Source organism: Somniosus microcephalus, chromosome 12, assembly GCF_052327205.1.
Source record: "Somniosus microcephalus isolate GS21.2 chromosome 12, FLI_Smic_1.0, whole genome shotgun sequence".
Classification (NCBI taxonomy): domain Eukaryota; kingdom Metazoa; phylum Chordata; class Chondrichthyes; order Squaliformes; family Somniosidae; genus Somniosus; species Somniosus microcephalus.
Genome location: NC_140998.1, coordinates 139,547,318 through 139,566,767, shown reverse-complemented (window position 1 = coordinate 139,566,767; position 19,450 = coordinate 139,547,318). Strand labels below are relative to the sequence as shown.

The 19,450-nt window shown below is 48.4% G+C and overlaps 1 protein-coding gene across 1 annotated transcript in view; it reads left to right on the top strand.

Moving 5' to 3' along the window:
* The window catches only part of LOC147109562 (mitogen-activated protein kinase kinase kinase 9-like), a 142,988-nt gene extending 125,536 nt beyond the window's left edge, over nucleotides 1–17,452 (top strand). Inside the window, 3 exon segments of the mRNA XM_086002321.1 lie at nucleotides 12,348–13,142; nucleotides 16,390–16,827; nucleotides 16,830–17,452. Of these exon segments, the coding sequence (XP_085858447.1) occupies nucleotides 12,348–13,142; nucleotides 16,390–16,827; nucleotides 16,830–16,861 (1,265 nt within the window). The 3' untranslated portion in view covers nucleotides 16,862–17,452.
* Nucleotides 17,453–19,450: the final 1,998 nt, after the last annotated feature.

Below are 19,450 nucleotides of genomic sequence, written 5' to 3'. Positions count from 1 at the left end.
GTCCACATATGGTAAACTTCCAATAGCTATTGATGATGTGGCAGTAAGAATTTCAGCAGGTCAGCTAAAAGATGATTAGTGATAATTAACTTGGATCAACAGAAACCTTATGAAAAAACAACTGAAAAAGGGGTATAAATATTGGAGTCTCGAATGAGAAAATCAGACTCGCTTTAATCGGGCAAAGCGATTCTCGACTACAGGGGCGGCTCTGTAGTTCTTCACTCTTTTGTACCTCGGGGATTGAAGGTAACTGCTACCTTGATAATTGATGGATATCCTGTAATAGACAAGTTTAAGAATGGTAACACTGTGGCGAAGTTAAGATTTATAAGTTTGGGTTCTCTTAAGAATAAGATTGTATTTTTTCTCTTTTTAAAGCTGTTAACGTCACGATTGACTGATTCGCCAACTGTAAATTGCATGTCATTTTTAAAAATAAATCTCTATATATTTTTAGAATTGTCTCATATAAGTCTTCTGTATCAATAACTCGTGATCCCAATCTTTGTACACTCTTTGATGGAGTTACAATTTCTGAAGGAAATCTCCGGACCCTCATAATATCCAGGACTTTACTGTCTGGCTAAACTTATTAAAAGTGCTATCTGGAAGACAGTACCATTCTCGGGTTGTTCCTTTCCTTTAGGGAGAGATAGCCCGGACCTTTAGACCCAGTTAAGCGTCTTTAGGATTCGGCTACCTCAACCTTTAGTTGAAAGTGAACATCTGAGAAATACGCCTGATCCGGGATAGCCCCAAAGGGGCTAGGACAAGTAAAAATCCTTTCAAGGTAAACATAGAAACATAGAAGATAGGAGCAGGAGTAGGCCATTCGACCCCTCAAGCCTGCTCCGCCATTCAGTGCGACCATGGCTGATCATCCAAATTCAGTACCCTGTCCCTGCTTTCTCCCCATATCCCTTGATCCCTTTAGCCTTAAGAAATATATCTAACTCCTTCTTGAATATATTTAATGAATTGGCCTCAACTGTCTTCTGTGGTAGAGAATTCCACAGGTTCACCACTCTCTGGGTGAAGAAATTCCTCATCTCAGTCCTAAATGGCTTATCCCTTATCCTTAGACTGTGTGTACTGGTCTTGCTAGACGTACTCCTACCTAGTTATCCAGCCAGCTAAACACTCATTCAAATAATTCCTCGAGAAGCAGGTTGCTGTTTTGAAGCTTTACTTGAATAAATTTTGTGAAACTGTAAACAAAGACAAAATATGTTTTGTACATAGAGCTGAGTACTATACATTAGATGTTACATAAGATATAAACATGTTTATGACAACAGAATAGACTAATTGTATAACTAAATAGCACTGAAGCTAAACCTCGGTAGTTGACAGCTAATAACTTATAGACAAAGTATTGTCAAAATACTACACTGATAAGGTTGTTATCATGTTACTAAACAAGGATACTCACAGACATTGCATCTTGCCTAGCATATAAGAAGGGATGGAACAGGATTGAGAATGCCTGATGTGGCTTTCTTCATAACTCGGCAAAAACACTCCCTGGAATACTACTTCCGGGGCAAACAGGAAGAAGGTCAAATAACATCCTGCTATACAATAACACTGCTATACACTAACTACTACTAGAGGGTGCTATCTGCATGTAATAAGTCCAGAACACTCCCCGTCTGGAGTCGTTAACGACCCCACATAATCCTAACTCCAATTGTCACTGGAGTCCTCTGGCGACAAAGGAAGGACCACCTCTGAGAAGTCCGTCGGTGTCGACGATAGGATGCAGCTTCCGTAGACTGCTGTGAGGGGGTAGGTTGCACTCTGCTGCTATGCACTTCAACTCTTCTGAGCAACACTCGTGTTGGACGCTCTTCATCACAAGGATTTTGGCTCTCTTGAGCTCCTCTTCAGAGGGACTCTTACGACAGATGTGCCACCCATGGCAGCTACTCTCTTGTGTAGGCTGGGAGAAGGTATGAGCTATGTGGGTTAGGCGTGCTACTGTCTTTAAGAGTGTTCCATTTGGAGAAACGCTCGAAGCGTTTGGTGCTCATCAGGTCCTTAGAGATTTGAGTAACATTCGCTGTGACTTGTGGGCGTATCTCGGAGTCAGAAACAGGGTTGAGGAGGTCGAATGACTCATTGAGTTCAGAGGAGTGCAGGGACTGATCCTGAAGAAAAGCAGATCCTGACAGCCAAGTCGTGCTGCTGAGAAGGGACGCTGTTACAGATCTAGTCCCATGGTCAGCTGGGTTCAAGTCTGTGGGGACGTACCTCCACTGGTCAGGGGATGTGGACTGTCGAATACGTTGGACCCTGTTGTTCACGTATACGTAGAACCGTCTACTTTGGTTATGGATGTATCCTAGCACCACTTTGCTGTCTGTATAATACTTGATGCTGTCGAACTTCAGATCAATCTCCTCTACTATGAACTCTGCAATCTCAACTGCTAATACTGCTGCGCACAGTTCCAATCTGGGTATGGTGAGGTCTGGCTCGGGTGCCAACTTGACCTTACCAAAGACGAAGCCGACTTTGCTTTGTCCATCTTGAGTGGTGACCTTCAGATAAGCCACACCTGCAATGGCCTTAGCGGATGCGTCTGCAAAGACACAAAGCTCCTTGAATTGGATCTTTGAGGGAGAGAAGGACGTATAGGAGCGAGGTATTTGGATCTCCTGTAAGTCTTGAAGTGAGTCTCTCCATCTGTCCCACTCTGCTTCCATCTCTTCAGGGAGGGGTGAATCCCACTCTTCAGCACGTGTGGAGAGTTCCCTGAGGAGCAGCCTGCCTTGTATCGTGACGGGCTAAGAAGCCGAGAGGGTCGTATAGGCTGTTGACTGTAGAGAGCACTCCTCTACGTGTGAAGGGTTTCTTGTCATCTAAGGCTTGGAATGTGAACGTGTCTGTTGCTATGTTCCAAGACACTCCTAGGCTACGCTGTAGGGGGAGGTCATCAGTGAAGAGGTCTAGATCCTTGATGTCCTTAGCAGGATCTTCAGGGGGGAATGCCTCCATCACTGCTGGTCTGTTAGAGGCTATCTTGTGTAGCCTGAGGTTGGATAGTGCAAGTAGTTCCTGAGCTTGTCCAAGGGTACTGATGGTCTCTGCTTCAGTCGGGAATGACTTCAGTGCATCGTCGACGTAGAACTCTCATTCGATGAACCCTCTCACATCACTGCCAAAGTCGTCGTCGTCTTCCTTGGCAGCCCTCCTTAGTCCGTATATGGCGACAGCAGGGGACGGGCTATTCCCGAAGACATGGACACGCATTCTGTAGTCCACAATGTCTCTGCTGGGGTCGTTGTTGCGATACCACAGGAACCGGAGGAAGTCTCTGTGGTCTTCTCTCACCACAAAGCAATGAAACATGTGCTGGATATCGGCAGTGATGGGGACGGGCTCTTTCCTGAATCTCATGAGTACCCCCAAGAGGCTGTTGTTAAGATCAGGCCCTGTGAGGAGTACATCGTTGAGAGAGACTCCCTGATATGGTGCACTGGAGTCAAACACCACGCGGATCTGTTCCGGCTTTTTGGGGTGATAGACTCCGAAGGAGGGGAGGTACCAACACTCTTGGCCTTCCTGGAGTGGAGGAGCTAGCTCTGCATGATCGTTGACAAGCAGTTTCTTGACAAACTCTAGGAAGTGTGCTGTCATCTTTGGCTTCTTCTCTAGTGTGCGACGGAGTGAGTTAAGACGATTATAGGCATACTCCCTGTTGTTCGGCAGCCGTCGTCTGGGATTCTGGAAGGGTAAGGGTGCAACCCAGCTGTTAGAGCTGTCACGAGAGACCTCATTGTCCATAATCTGGAGGAATCTCATGTCGATCGATGGAGCAAGTTTGTGGTCGTTGGTGGTGCGACAGAAGACTGACTGACCCGGGTTCTCTCCAGTGAGCATCATCTGTGTGCTGTCTGTGGAGATCAGCGCTGGGCGGTTCTGAGGCTGGGCCGTATGACTGAACTTCTCTGTCACTCGGATCTGACTACTGCATGGGGTAAGGTAGCTTGGACGACCATTCTCCAAGATGGAAGTCTTGAGTGTGCTCACCTGAGATGGCTTGTGAGCACCCGAGGCACACGTCTCCAACAACGACCCAGCCGAGGTCTAGCCTTTGGGCGAAAGGGGCGTCATGTGGACCGTTGATCTGCTCCCTTATCTTATGTACCCTCAGGATGTCCCTTCCCAACAACAGGAGTATGTCTGCGTCTGGATCAAGAGGTGGGATGTCGTCTGCAATGCGTCTCAGATGATGGTAGTGATGAGCTGCATTCGGAATGGGAATCTCAGAACGGTTGTCGGGGACTTGATTACATTCGACGAGTGTAGGAAGGGGGAGGCTAATCTTCCCGTCGGCTGACTCAACAACATAACCACAGGCCCCCCTGCTGGCTGTCTCTGAAAGTCCAGCACACGTCTTCAGCGTGTAAGACGACGGACTTCCTTTGACCTTGAAGATGTCGAAGAACTCTGATCTTGCTAGAGAATGGTTGCTTTGTTCGTCTAGTATGGCATACATCTTTTCAGATTCCTGGCGACGTCCTACCGGGTACACATTAACGAGGCATATCTTGGAGCATGCTCTTGCGCTCACTCCTTCTCCACACACCTTGGTGCACTTGGATGTAATCTCCGGACCGGCAGCTCCCTCTCTCTCCCCGCCGTGCTCTGAGGCGGGAGGAGACAACTCTGACTTCCAAGGAGCTGGGCCTGGGTGGTGTGCTGAAATGTGCCGATCACTCTCACATTCTGTGCATTTTGCATCTACCTTGCAGTTCTTGGCGAGATGGTTCGTGGAAGAGCAGCACTTGAAACATATAGGCCTAGAAATTGGGTATAGCCCCGCTTGAGGCGCTCGAACTGGTGGTGCGCTAAGTTTATAGCCAGACAAAACTTATCGCTGCCTGGCGAGATACTGGGTTGCATCGCCCCCAAAGGGGATTGAGGCGCTAATTCAGCCGTTGCATGGTGCTCCTAAGGCGCAAAAGTTCAGGCGCTACTCAATATCGACGCGGACGGGCGCAGCGCAGGTGATCTCAATTACGGGAAACTACGAGACTTCCAGGCGCTGGCCGGCTCTTAAAGGGGTGGGTCAGTCAGCCTGAGCTTCAACACCCAACGCCCTGTAGGCCTCAGAATCGGCGCTCGCCCTTTTCTGGCGTTAGAAACTTGTTCAGCATGGAGAAGGTTAGACAGAGAGCAGAGCGCTTCAGCACTGAGGCTCTGGACCAGTTGGTGGCTGCAGTTGAGTGCCGTCGAGATGTCCTGTATCCGGACAATGGCAAGAGGCCGAATCAGAAGGCTTACCGACGATCTTGGAGGGAGGTTGCTGTGAGGGTCAACTCCAGCAGCATGGCGACCAGGACCCCTGTTCAGTGCAGGAAGAAATTCAACGACCTCACACGGATCGTTAGGGTGAGTGATGGTTTAGCAAACTTCTGATTCCCTCCATCTGCAGCTGACTTCGGGCACCCTGTTGCAATGATGCCCCAATGGCCATCTGTCAGCAAGCACCCATGGCCCTTTCTGGGCACACACATGGACAGATGTCTCAAGGCCTCATGTAAGGGCTCTTGCACCATGGGGGGCATGCGATGATGTCTCAAGGCATCATGTTACAGAACTTCCCCTTCTTTCCCCTGCAGTCCAAGCTGGCAACGATCCGAAAGGAGCAGCGTCGAACCGGTGGCGGACCTCCACAAGTGGTCACTCTCACGGATCTGGAGGAGAGAGTGCACCAGATTCTTGGAGGACGTCTGTCTGGTCCTGTGACCACTGCATCTGCCGACCCCATTTCCGACAGCGAGGGTAAGACTCTCTCCTTTTTCACCTGTTGCCTTCCACTTGGTCCCCCCGCCAGCATGCATCCTCAGTGTGCAGCCATGTCAGAGCCTTGCCGCAATCTGGCATGCCTTTCAGCAAACCTGTCCTTTTGCTAAAGCCACTCTTCCACCTCCCTACTTTCAGATGAATCAGCACCAACTCGGGCTCAATGCACTGAAGCTGCCAGTGCCAGTGCCACCGGAGGTGAGGAGCAGGAGGAATCCGGACCAGCCGTTGCAGAATCCGGGGAGCGGACACATCTACAGACTGGGGATAGTAGTCCCCTGGAGGGGAGGGGGGGGGGCTCTGAGGATGAACCAGTTGCCGGACCAAGCGGCATGCAGCAACGCAAGGGGGATAGGCAAGTTCGGCCACCGTCTCCCCGGAGGGCAAGGCAGGTAGTGATGACTGCTGCACAGAGTGCAGATGAGGTGCGTCGCCTGGCTGAAATGAGCAAACAGGCCCGGGTCAGACACACGGAGCTGATGGCTGCAGTGGAGAAGATGCCTGAGTCAATAGATTCATTGGCTAAGAGTATGTTGGACTTCGGGGCAACAATGGAGAGGACTCTCCAGGGCTTTGGGGCAACAATGGACAGGACTCTCCAGGTCTTCAGGGCAACAATGGACAGGTCTAGCCAGGGCTTCGGGGCAACAATGGACAGGACTATCCAGGGCTTCGGCCCAACAATGGAGAGGACTGTCCACGGCTTTGAGTCGGCTATGGAAAGGACTGTTCAGGGCTTCGGACAATCCCTGGAAAGGCCTGTCCAGGGCTTGTCCGAGGCAGTGGAGCGGTCGGCACCTGCCTTGTCCGAAGCAATGGGAAGAACTGTCCAGGGCTTCTCCGAAGCACTGGCACCTGGCACACAGGTCCTCACTGCTGCCACGCAGTCACTTGCTGGGCTCCTCCACACCCAGATTGAGGCAACGCGATCTCTCACTGCAGCCACCCTCTCTGCATCAGTTAGGATCACCCCGGGCTCTTCCAGTCCCATACAAGGCCAGGAATCAGTGGAGCATGCGATTGTGGCGGATGAGCCGAGCCGCTCCCTTCAGATAGCCAGTGTGTCGTCCGACCATGGTGCAGGTGTCCTCTCTCGGCAGAAAACCATTGCACATGCCAGCACTGGGACGTCTGCATTGCAGCTGCCACCACCTGCAGGGCACACTGCTTCCAGCCATGGTCACATCAAGCATCCTGCGTCCGCACCCTCCAAGCCCAGAGGTCGGCCAGGCCGTACCTCAGGGGCTTCTGCGCTTCCACACAGTGAGCAGGTGTCCCCCAGCCTTGAGCCTGCCACTGGGGTCCAATTACGTAGGAGCAGCAGGGAGGGAAGGGGCCGGGCGCGAAAGAGAAGTCATTTTCCCTCAAGGGGCCAGTTGTAGAGGGAGGTGCTGAGACGTTTCTTTGTCCAAATTCAAGGACACCCTCACCTGTTGTTATATTTGCAGAAGGTTTGTTGAGTTTTGCGGCTTTGCCGAAGAGTTCACAGTAATTTTGTAACTTATGGTTTTGCTGTAATGAAAGACTTTTGTGCCAATAAACAGAAGTTTCAATGTGGCATGGTGCACGTGACTACTTTCAGTGATGCTGGCATTCAGAGGCCGTCAAACATCCAAAGTGCGCATGAGTTAAGACTCTCATCATCCCGCCACAGGGGTCTTGAAACGAGTCCTGATGAGCCTCTGACGTATGGCCCTTCCACTTTCAGCAGCCCTTCCATCTTCCTCCTCCTCCTCCTCCACCTGCTCTTCCTCCTCCTCCACCTGCTCTTCCTCCTCCTCCTCCTCCTCCTCCTCCGCCTGCTCTTCCTCCTCCTCATCCTCCTCCTCCGCCTGCTCTTCCTCCTCCTCCTCCGCCTGCTCTGCTGGTCGTTGAGGGACAGCTGGAATTGGCTGGGTACGTCGATTCGCCAAGTTGTGGAGCATGCAGCAGACGACGACGATGTGTCCCACTTGCTGCGGCGAGTACTGCAGGGATCCCCACGAATGTTCCAGACATCGGAAACGCTTTTTGAGAACACCAATAGTGTGCTGTTTACTGTGCCTGGTCGCCTGATGGCCACTGCTGATCAGCTCTTCTGCTGGGGTGTCGGCCACATGGAGTGTTGTCATCAGCCATGGCCAGAGAGGATAGCCCTTGTCCCCAGTAAGCCAGCCTCGTCTTCGAGCCAGCCCCTCAAAAAGGTTACAAACTGAGGTCAACCGCAGGATAAAGGCATCGTGGCTGCACCCTGGGAAATGCGTGGGGACTGCCATGATGATTTGGCGGTGGTCACAGACCAGCTGCATGTTGACGGAGTGGAACCCCTTGCGGTTGCGGAAGTCCTAAGGATGATGGCATGGCGCCCTCAAAGCCACGTGTGTGCTGTCAGTCGCCCCCTGCACCATGGGGAAGTCCGCAATAGAAGCGATACCCTGCGCGCGCTCCGCCTGCTTGTGCAGGGTCAGAGGGAAGGTCATGAATTGACGCCTTCGCCTATAAAGGGCATCTGTAACTTGCCGGATGCAACAGTGGACTGCAACCTGAGCGACAGTCGCAATGTCCCCAATGGCTGACTGAAAGGATCCGTTGGAATAAAAATTGAGGCCATCAGTCAGTTTAGATATCACGGACAGAGAGGTTCTGCACCGTTCACGCGGCTGCAGATCCTGACCAAGCAGGTGGCACAGATCAGTAACAATGTCCCTCCGGAATCGGAGCCTTCCCAAACACTGCTCCGCCGACATGTCAAGGCTTGTCACCTGCTGCCTAAAGACCCTCGCAGCATCCCGTCGGATTGGCCGACCTCCATTGCCCCTCCTCTTTCTGGCCAATCCCGGCCCCCTCTCCTGCCGTGTCTCTGCCCCTTCACAGTGTTGGGCGATGAGGCGGTCGCCCTCCAAAGAAGCTCCCATTCCGATGCCAGTTGGTCAAAAGGCTTTTAGGTGTAGTGCTGCAAGTGCATCGGACAGGTTTGAAGGTCCCAAGTACTCTAAAGCTAAATTCCCAAAACTCCGCTCCACAGTAGCTCGCCAACTCTATCCAGCAACGATCGCAATGAGCAGGCCAAGCGGCTGAAGATTCTGCACTAGAGCTGTCCCCTTTAAATAGCGCCCCCCTACTCCGAGAAGGGCCTGCTAGCCCTCCCTCGAACTGTCACTAATAGCGCTAGGCGTTAAGGCTCCGGGCGCCACCCAATATGCGCTCAGGCGCTCCTAAAAGGCGTTGCACACTGAAATGACGTCATGATCTGCTTGCGCTCGCGGGCGCGTGCAAACACTTAGCACAGGCGCTAAATGTATAGTCAATATCTGAGTTGTCGCTATCTTCATAGCGACCGCCCCAACATAGGGTATCGCCCCAATTCTAGGTCTCTTTAGGCGCTCAGCGCCGGCGCTACCAACCGAATTTCTAGGCCCTAGAGTTCTCTTTGAGGTACTGTTTGCGGTCTTCCAGGGACTTCTCTCTGAAGCCTCTGCACTTCTTTAATGGATGGGGCTTGTTGTGGATGGGGCATCGTTTGCTCATATCCTCAGATTTGTTCTGATCCCTTGTGTTCTCGGTTGAAGACACTTGCATTTTGTGGACAGATATTGGTGTCTTTCCATGTCTGTCAAACTTGTCTCTTCTGGCAAGTGCTGTGTGGGAGGAGAAGAGGTTGAAGCTGGGGTCGGTCCTGGCTTTGGCTTCTCTACGGATGAAGTTGGCAAACACAGAGAGTGGAGGGAAGGTAACGTTGTGCTTTAGCTTGAACTCTGACCCGAATGATATCCACTTCTCCTGCAGATTGAATGGAAGTTTCTCAATGATGGGACTTACCCCTCTGGAAGTGTCTAAGTATGATAGGCCGGGTAGGTAGCCATCCTGCTTTGCGGCTTCGAGTTCCGACAGCAGATCTCCAAGGTCGAGAAGCTTCTGGGGTTCCTTATTTGTTAACTTCGGAAAGTTCTCCAACCTGGCAAAGAGAGCCCTTTCAATGGCTTCAGGCGAGCCGTAGCTTTCTTCCAGCCTCGCCCAAGCCATCATCAACCCAGCTGGCGGATGTCTCACATTGACTGCTTTTATCCTGCATGCCTGTCCGGCGGACTCTGGGCCGAGCCATTTGATAAGGAGGTCGAGCTCTTCTGCCGACGGGTCTAAGCCCGATATGGCACCATGGAAGGAGGACTTCCAGGCCCAATAATTCTCTGGTCTATTGTCAAACGTGGTTAACCCTGTAGTCACCAGCTGGCTGCATGCCAGGTATTTGGCAAGGTTGTAGGTGGTGGGGCCTGTGCCATGCTTGCCTTGAGTAGGGGCTCTGTTGGGGGTCTCAAGGAAACGAGAGGGGGTTTGCCGCTGACTTTCTCTCTTCAGCGCTCCATTCCTCTGCACCGTGTCCTCTGTTTTGCAGGGGAGGATCCTGTGACTTGGGGCACACAGTCTGCTTTGACCTTGGTTGGTGACGTGGGGCATGTTATATGAAGTGCTTAAGTCTGTAGTAGAGATGTGCGGGTCTTCATCTCTCTTGTAAACTGTGTGTCGGCTTGGTTGCTCACGTAATCTGCGGTGCGCTGTAGTTGACTCTGCCGAGGAACGGGAATTAAAAGTTTGTTAGCTGTCTCAGGATCAGCTTCCTCCAATACTTGTGCCTCAGCTAATGCAGCATCTATCTCTTTTTCTTCCTGCAGAGCGTCTAATGTGGCTTGGAGACGGGCCTGTTCAACTTGGAGTTCAACTTGGAGACGGGCCTGGTCAGCTTGGAGACGGACCTGTTCAACTTTTATTTCTATTTCTTTGTTGACATAAGCAGCTCTGGCTTGGGCTGCTTCTAGCCTAGCCCGTGCTTTGGCGATGGCCATGCTTACCCTAGAATCACCTGATGACCGTGAACCAGCTGATGACCTGGTGCCAGCTGACGATCTGTAGTAACGAGAGCTTATAGACAGATTGTCACATCATTCAGTTTCATCTAACTGTTTAAGGTCTTCTACTCGCTGAGTAGCGTTTTCGGTATTACCTTCTGCCATGATGATGATGTGAGCTAAGTGTGGTGTACAAGGTGAAGACTTAAGCTGGCTGTGTCGTGATGGCTTACTCTGCGCCTAGATGACGGCCACTTAACTCTGAGTCCTTGCTGCTCCACGTGGAGGATCTCCTCTCTTCACAGCTAGCCGTAATGCTGTCTTTTCACTCTCTTGGTCTCGCTAGACGTACTCCTATCTAGTTATCCAGCCAGCTAAACACTCATTCAAATAATTCCTCGAGAAGCAGGTTGCTGTTTTGAAGCTTTACTTGAATAAATTTTGTGAAACTGTAAACAAAGACAAAATATGTTTTGTACATAGAGCTGAGTACTATACATTAGATGTTACATAAGATATAAACATGTTTATGACAACAGAATAGACTAATTGTATAACTAAATAGCACTGAAGCTAAACCTCGGTAGCTGACAGCTAATAACTTCTTATAGACAAAGTATTGTCAAAATACTACACTGATAAGGTTGTTATCATGTTACTAAACAAGGATACTCACAGACATTGCATCTTGCCTAGCATATAAGAAGGGATGGAACAGGATTGAGAATGCCTGATGTGGCTTTCTTCATAACTCAGCAAAAACACTCCCTGGAATACTACTTCCAGGGCAAACAGGAAGAAGGTCAAATAACATCCTGCTATACAATAACACTGCTATACACTAACTACTACTAGAGGGTGCTATCTGCATGTAATAAGTCCAGAACACACTGACCCCTGGTTCTGGACTCCCCCGCCATCGGGAACAGCCTTCCTGCATCTAGTCTGTCTAGTCCTGTTAGAATTTTATAAGTTTCAATGAGATCCCCTCTCATTCTTCTAAACTCCAGCTAATACAAGCCCAATCGACCCAATCTCTCCTCATGCGTCATTCCTGCCATCCCAGGTATCAGTCTGGTGAATCTTCGCTGCACTCCCTCCATGGCAAGAACATCCTTCCTCAGATAAGGCGACCAAAACTGCACACAATACTCGAGGTGTGGTCTCACCAAGGCCTTGTACAACAGCAGTAAGACATCATTGCTCCTGTACTCGAATCCTCTCGCTATGAAGGCCAACATACCATTTGACTTCTTAACCGCCTGCTGCAACTGCATGCTTACCTTCACTGACTGGTGCACAAGGGCACCCAGGTCTCGTTGCACTTCCCCTTTTCCCAATCTATTGCCGTTCAGATAATAATCTGCCTTCCTGTTTTTGCCACCAAAGTGGATAACCTCGCATTTATCCGCATTATACTGCATCTGCCCAATCGCTCAACCTGTCCAAATCGTAAAGCAGGTAAATGGAGTTGAGGTGCAGATCAGCCATGTACTAATTGAATGGCGGAACAGGCTTGAGGGGCTGAATGGGCCGACTCCTATGAAAAACTATGGTATCCCAACCCTTCCAAAATTGTGACAACAGTTGCGATTTAAAAAAAGAATCCAGTGATAATGATACTAATATGAGATATGAGAAGTGAAATATGAGCAAGCGTTGTTCAGAGACAAACCAGATTCATAGATTCTTCTCCTTTTCCTGCAGAGCATGAAGATGGCGATGCTGTGAAGGATTTTGATACTAGACTGCAACAGTCTGCTTTACCCAACCAATCCTACCTCGATTTACCTTCCTGCAGAAATGATGAGGGGGAGGGCGCTGTTAGCGACACTAATGAGGACCCTACTCCGGTGAACTCTGCCACCAGCACCCCTCAGCACACCCCCACCAACAGCCTAAAACGTAGCTCACAAAGGAAGAAATGTGACCTTGTCTTCCTGGGTTGTGGGGCCGTCCTTGCAGCAGTGGCTTTGGGATTCGATTTGCTTGAATTAGGAAAATGTCAGATTTTACAAGAAGAAACTGAACCAAAGGAAGAGAAGAAAAAGAAGGAGGGCATTTTTCAGCGCACCAGCCGATTGCGGAGGAGCACCAGCCCTCCTTCTCGAAAGCTCTTCAAGAACGAAGAGTCAGTCATTCCCTCCTTTGACCCGTCTTCCTCGTTGATGCTGCTCTCATTGTCTTCCATTTCTGAATGCAACTCCACTAGGTCTTTGTTACGCTCAGACAGTGACGAAATGGTGGTGTATGAAATGCCCACGACGCCGGATTTAATGAACGAGAGCTCCAAGTTTATTACTAATCATCCATTAGTAGACATAACCATTGAGCGCTTCAAACGTGACCCTAATCAATCGCTGACCCCAACTCACATAACAACAACCACCACGACAATGCACTGGGGTCACAGACGGACTCCATCTGATGGTGCCATTAAACAAATTCCTCAGACTCCGAATTGCACGGCATCCAATGGTACCTCGGGTTCCATTGTAACAGGTAGGTGCTCGTTGTTATGTTACATTGTCTTTGAATTCGAAGTAAAGATTGACCATGGGAGTCCCAGAAATGGAGAACTCAGCTAATACAGATTCATACTTATTTAATTCATAATTCTTGCTCCTAATCTTGTGAACTGATCAACAGCCTTCATGCATTTGTTGTTTCTCGTACTTGCAAGCAACCAATTACTAATTATTCTCCATGGTCTTCTCTCTCATGGAATACCCCCCTCCCCTCCTCACTCCGCCTTAAGGCAGGTCCAACCCTTAGATGGTGGATGAAACATAGAAGATAGGAGTAGGAGTAGGCCATTCGGCCCCTCGAGCCTGCTCCGCCATTCAATGCGATCATGGCTGATCATCCAAATTCAGTACCCGGTCCCTGCTTTCTCCCCATACCCCTTGATCCCTTTAGCCTTAAGAAATATATCTAACTCCTTCTTGAATATATTTAATGAATTGGCCTCTACTGCCTTCTGTGGTAGAGAATTCCACAGGTTCACCACTCTCTGGGTGAAGAAATTCCTCCTCATTTCTGTCCTAAATGGCTTACCCCTTATCCTTAGACTGTGACCCCTGGTTCTGGACTCCCCGACCATCGGGAACATCCTTCCTGCATCTAGTCTGTCCAGTCCTGTCAGAATTTTATAAGTTTCAATGAGATCCCCTCTCATCTAAACTCCAGCGAGTATAAGCCCAATTGACCCAATCTCTCCTCATACGTCATTCCTGCCATCCCAGGTATCAGCCTGGTGAATCTTTGCTGCACTCCCTCCATGGCAAGAACATCCTTCCTCAGATAAGGCGACCAAAACTGCACATAATACTCAAGGTGTGGTCTCACCAAGGCCCTGTACAACTGCAGCAAGACATCCTTGTTCCTGTACTCGAACCCATTTGCTACGAAGGCCAACATACCATTTGCCGCCTTAACCGCCTGCTGCACCTGCATGCTTACCTTCAGCTACTGGTGCACAAGGACACCCAGGTCTCGTTGCACTTCCCCTTCTCCCAATCTATTGCCGTTCAGGTAATAATCTGCCTTCCTGTTTTTGCCGCCAAAGTGGGAACCTCACATTTATCCACGTTATATTGCATCTGCCATGCTTCTGCCCAATCACCCAACCTGTCCAAACCATCCTGGAGTTTCTCTGCATCCTCCTCACAGCACACACGCCCACCCAGCTTTGTGTCGTCTGCAGACTTGGAGATATTACATCTAGTTCCCTCGTCCAGATCATTAATATATATTGTGAATAGCTGGGGTCCTAGCACCGATCCCTGCGTTACCCCACTAGTCACTGCCTGCCACTCGGAAAAAGAGCCGTTTATTCCAACTCTTTGCTTCCTGTCTGCCAACCAGTTCTCTATCCAAGTCAATACCTTGCCCCCAATCCCATGTGCCTTAACTTTACATGCTAATCTCTTATGCGGGACCTTATTGAAAGCCTTCTGAAAGGATGGAGAGATGAAGCCCACCATGATGACTTTGTAGCCACACCAGTCCCCAAACAGCAAGAGGGTTGATCAGCTGTTACACTCTCCCCACAAAAGCAATAACCTCCATGGCCATGGCACCTCCTACCTGCTGAATGGCTTTGTTGCCCTTGTGAACTGCAGTGTCCCTGCAACAGACAAATCTGTGAATAATTCAATCCATCCATAGCTGTAGGTACTTGCAAACAGTGGTATAAACAGTTATACAGTGTTTCAAAATATCACTGTAGAATTTCAAATGTTTTAAAAACACTAAATAAATATCCCCTGTGGCCCAGCACAGTGCATGATGTATGAAATGCCCACAACGCTGAATTTAGTGACCGAGAGATCCAAGTTTATTACTAATCATCCAGTTATGTTTTGTATTTGGGAATTTAGTCCACGTGTGTGAAGTTATATAACGGCAAACCCATGAAAGCTGCTCTCAATTAGAAATAAGTATCTGTTGGATGCCCATTTCTGTTGCTGAATAACCAGGAGCATCTGAGGGACTGTAACTCTGCCATCTGCTTTCTGCCCACATCCTAACATATCGCATTTATTTCATTCACCCCCGGAGGTTGAAGGATGGAATAGACCCAGCTGAAATCAGAATCCAGTTCAGGGAGGGGGATAAGTGAGTGCCAGCTCTAACTATGGCTCTCCACCAACGTTCTTCACCTTGATGAGCATAAAGTTCACCAACAAATATGCGTTTGCAGAGGCAGGGAATGGGTAACTTGTAAAATGCAATACATTTAATGAGGTAGATGAAGAGCAAGGCCACAACAAAGCTGGTCCATCTCGGTTTTGTTTCCCCTTTTCTATTCCCTGACTGAAAATTTTAAGATACGCACCATTCCGGAAAGTTGATTATTTCCATTTACTTTTGTGCCTCGCGATGCGGTGGCATTGGTCAATGAGGTTAAGATTTCTGATGCCTTTTCAGAGCTAATCTGAGCACTCGAGCAGATGACCCACCCCTTGTATGGTTTGGGCCTTTGAAAAAGAGGGCACCCCAAGCCAAGTGGGAACCCATGGGACCTTGCCACACTTGGTCCGTTTCATTTTTCCCCTGCCTGCCTGTGGAACAGTGTCTGGTGCCCAAGCAACATATTTTCCTTGCATATGGTGCAGCTCATACTGGGAGGTTGTTGATGTTGGCATAGTGGGTGGGAATCATGTCCAACCATTCCATTCTATTCCATGGCAGAGAATGGTATGATATGGCCAGTTTTTCAGTGCGTTGTGTGGTTATCCAAGTGTCTCCTGATCCTTCCCATCTCCTGCACTCATTTGCCCTCTCCTAGCTAGCATCTACATATAACAGACCATTTTTCTGGTATGAACCTAGAGTGTTGTTCAAACAGTGTAAACTGTCAAATGAAAGCTGCAATAGTGTTTATTATGTATAAAACTCACCATTTGGCGACTCACTTTCTGTGCTAGTTTTAAGCCGGCGCATAATCACTGGGATTGTTTTACATCTGTTCTTCATAGCCTTGAGTACCTTTCTTCACCAGATACGAGCATAAGGAAGCATGGAACAAGAAATAGCCCATTAAACCACTCTCTCCATAGGCCATGTAAAACCAACTTCATCATGGGCTCCACCCATTTAATCCCTGTGGGAGAAACCCATTTAATGACCCTGTTTCATTCCATGTTATATCTAAATGATTAGTGGTTGTTAGAATGGAAGGGAGGAAAGACCTCAAACAAATGCTCAGTTGGAAGGGATTAACATGTCTTATTTTTTTTTTAAGGTATAGGTAAAACTCCAAGCCCTAACAGAGATCCAACAGAAGTTCCTCGCTTGCCAGACCCCAACCTGGTCTTTCCTCCCACTCCGAGACGAAGGAGCACAAAGCAAGACTTCATGCTGGAAAGACCCAAGACACTGGAATTTGTACCAAGGCCGCGTCCATCTGTAAACCGTCAACGGTTAGACCCGTGGTGGTTTGTCTCGCCCAGCAAAACACGCAGTAACTCCCCTGTCAATAGTTCTAGCACTGAAACGCCATCCAATCTGGACTCCTGCCTTAGCAGCAGTGGCACTGTGGAGGAAAGACCAGGGCTCTCTTCCTTTCTACCTTTCAGGCAAGGACTTGCCAACTATGAGCGGACATTGTTAGACGCAGATGTGGAAGGTCAGAGTCGGGATGCGACGCTTCCGCTCTGCAGAGCAGGAATGAAGCCAAGCAAGGCTACGAGCTAGAGCACAATTTTTGGTCGTAGCAGCATGTGTTGCAACACAAGAATCTACAAAAGAAATTTGCACTGGGAATGCACTTTTACATAAAGACTGGTTTGAACTGAGTGCCACGTAACATCATCCTAGGGAATTGCCGAACTTCAAACTTCGATCCAAGATCCATAAATTCATTTTCTCAACAACAGAAACAGCAGCTTGATGCTATTCAGTGGGGTTCCATTCATCTTGCTCCCAAATCTCCTCATCTACTGTACGTATCTGAGATCTTTTTATGTATTCCCATCCTCGTTGACTTTGACATAGTTTAGAATCATGTTACAGCGAGTCGAGGCTAAGTTCGAGTTGCATCTGTTAGTACAAAAAACATTGTCTGTATTCTCCTGTGCTGTAACCTATTTAAACAAGTTTCAAGGCAAGCACGTTAGCAGATGCTAAAAGCATGACCAATTCAGATTTATGCACTTCCCAATAAGCTATAAATAGTCCCAGATGAAGACCTGTTAAGCCATGCCTGTATTTCTCCAATCTCGATACCATTTGATTCTTTTTCCCTCTGCAAGTCTATTGTTTTCCCCAGAAAGATGACAAAAGCAGCAAAGGGGGTGGGTGGGGGGGGCGCAGAAGAAATCTGTTCTGTTGAAATCCACATTCCAGTCTAATAAAGGTTGAGAGACTCAGCAGTCTTGAAACGGACACCACTATCTACGAGGTGAATGTACAGTTCAAAGCTTCTTGTCACGCTCATGAGTCTCGCACAGATCCCACCACAGCGGTTGAACACAAAGTATTCATATTGTGCGTTTTTTTTCCCCAATGGTCTGCATGTCATCCTGTTGGGCCAACTTTTCTGGATCTGTGTACCAAACTCTCTCCTCTTTCCTGATACACACCCTTTCTAAACTTGTCGCTCTTCCACAGGTTTTTTGACGTGAGTAGGGGAGGGGGAAATTGAATAAACTTTCCTGCCATTATATCAAAACTGCATTGCCTCACCTGAAGTGGTTTCGGACTTTAAAAAAAAAAAAAAAAAAAAATCTCTTTCCGGACATCAGCTATTGAGAAAAGCATCATCGTCAGCAGTCTGTGGGTCAGCAATACTGCTCAATCATCTGTAGAATATAATTGTATCTGCTAAATCAAAAGGATTGGGATCAAATATTCTCGTGTTCATCTCATTTCCTTGTATATGTGACCACTAGTATTTAATGCTTTTTTGGGAGTATATATTGCACTGAGACTTTGAGGGTCAAAGATTACTGTATTATAATCATGTGTAATGGAATGTTCTATTGTTACTGTGAGGAGACAGTATCCCTTTTTGTTGGCCTGGAGTAATTGGGCTGTACAGTATTTGGAAATGACCACAGTCCATCAATCATATTTTGGGTATGCCTTTCAATTTAAGCCAGTGTTACTCCTCTAGCTTTCTGTCGATGGCTGCTTGCAATAACTTTCCAACAAACTGCACCACAAAGCAATGAGATATGGGTTTGTGTGTGGGAGAAGGAGCTGTCTGTGGGACTGACGGTTCTGTTAATGCTGTAGGTTTTAATTTTTCATTTGCTCTGAATCTGCAATAGCCTTGCCTCCCAATTGCAGTCCCTTGATTTCTCCTGCTGCAGAACCAGAAAGAGAAGGAGCAGCTCGGCGTCCCCAGCCTGTAAATGGTGGCCAGAGGCCGACGGAAGAGCGAGGTTGCTAAAGGCCACAGTGGTGGGAAGCTGAGGAGCAAGCGGCCCCCTGGTTGTATTGTGAGCACCACTGATACAAGCCAGTGTTTGTCAGGGGGAAAACCCAGTGATAGTGCACAGAGTGCGCTCTGCTGGCACTTCAGCAACTCAGCAACAGGTGGCGCTGGCCACTTCCCAACACATCAAGAAACACTGTAGTGCAGCCCCAGGTAAACATGTCTCAAATGGCACAATTGTCATCTACCAATTTCTTTTTGCCCAGTGTAAGGATGACAACATTGCGAGTGTATTTCATAGGTCAAAAAAAACCACACCGGCCTTATATTTTTACCTGGTAACACGTGCGAATTTCAGGAAGGATAACTAGTTTATGTTTTGCACAGTACAGTATTGTGATGAAATGCTTGAGATTCAAGCTGTCCCAATTTCATAATGAGACGCACACCTAAACTCACCTCAGGGTAAAACTGACGACCCTCTTCATTCCATTCTCGAGCCTGTGCTCTTCCTGCTGGTCAAGTTACAGGAATTACAAGCTACATAGGAGTGCATGGATGTCCGCTTTCATACACAGAGCAGTGGCTCCGTACTCCATCCATTGTACTTACATATTTAAATCAAAAACAATGGAGAGGGAGAAAAACGGGATCAGGGCCTTTAAGGTGTTGAAAATGCTACGGTTATCTATCCGAACAGCCATTCCCAAGATGCTTCATCAGAAACCTCCCCGCTGATGTATCCAGAGCAACAATGTTAACACCAAAACCACGGGCACTGCAATAACCTGTTCTGGTCATTTAAATAACTTCAAGTCTAGGAAGCGATGTGACCCCATTTAAAGTTTGTTTCTTTTCACTTGGTTCTTTTGAAGAAAAGGTCTGTGAGTTACACGGTATTACCAGCATCTTTGGTTCGGTTTAA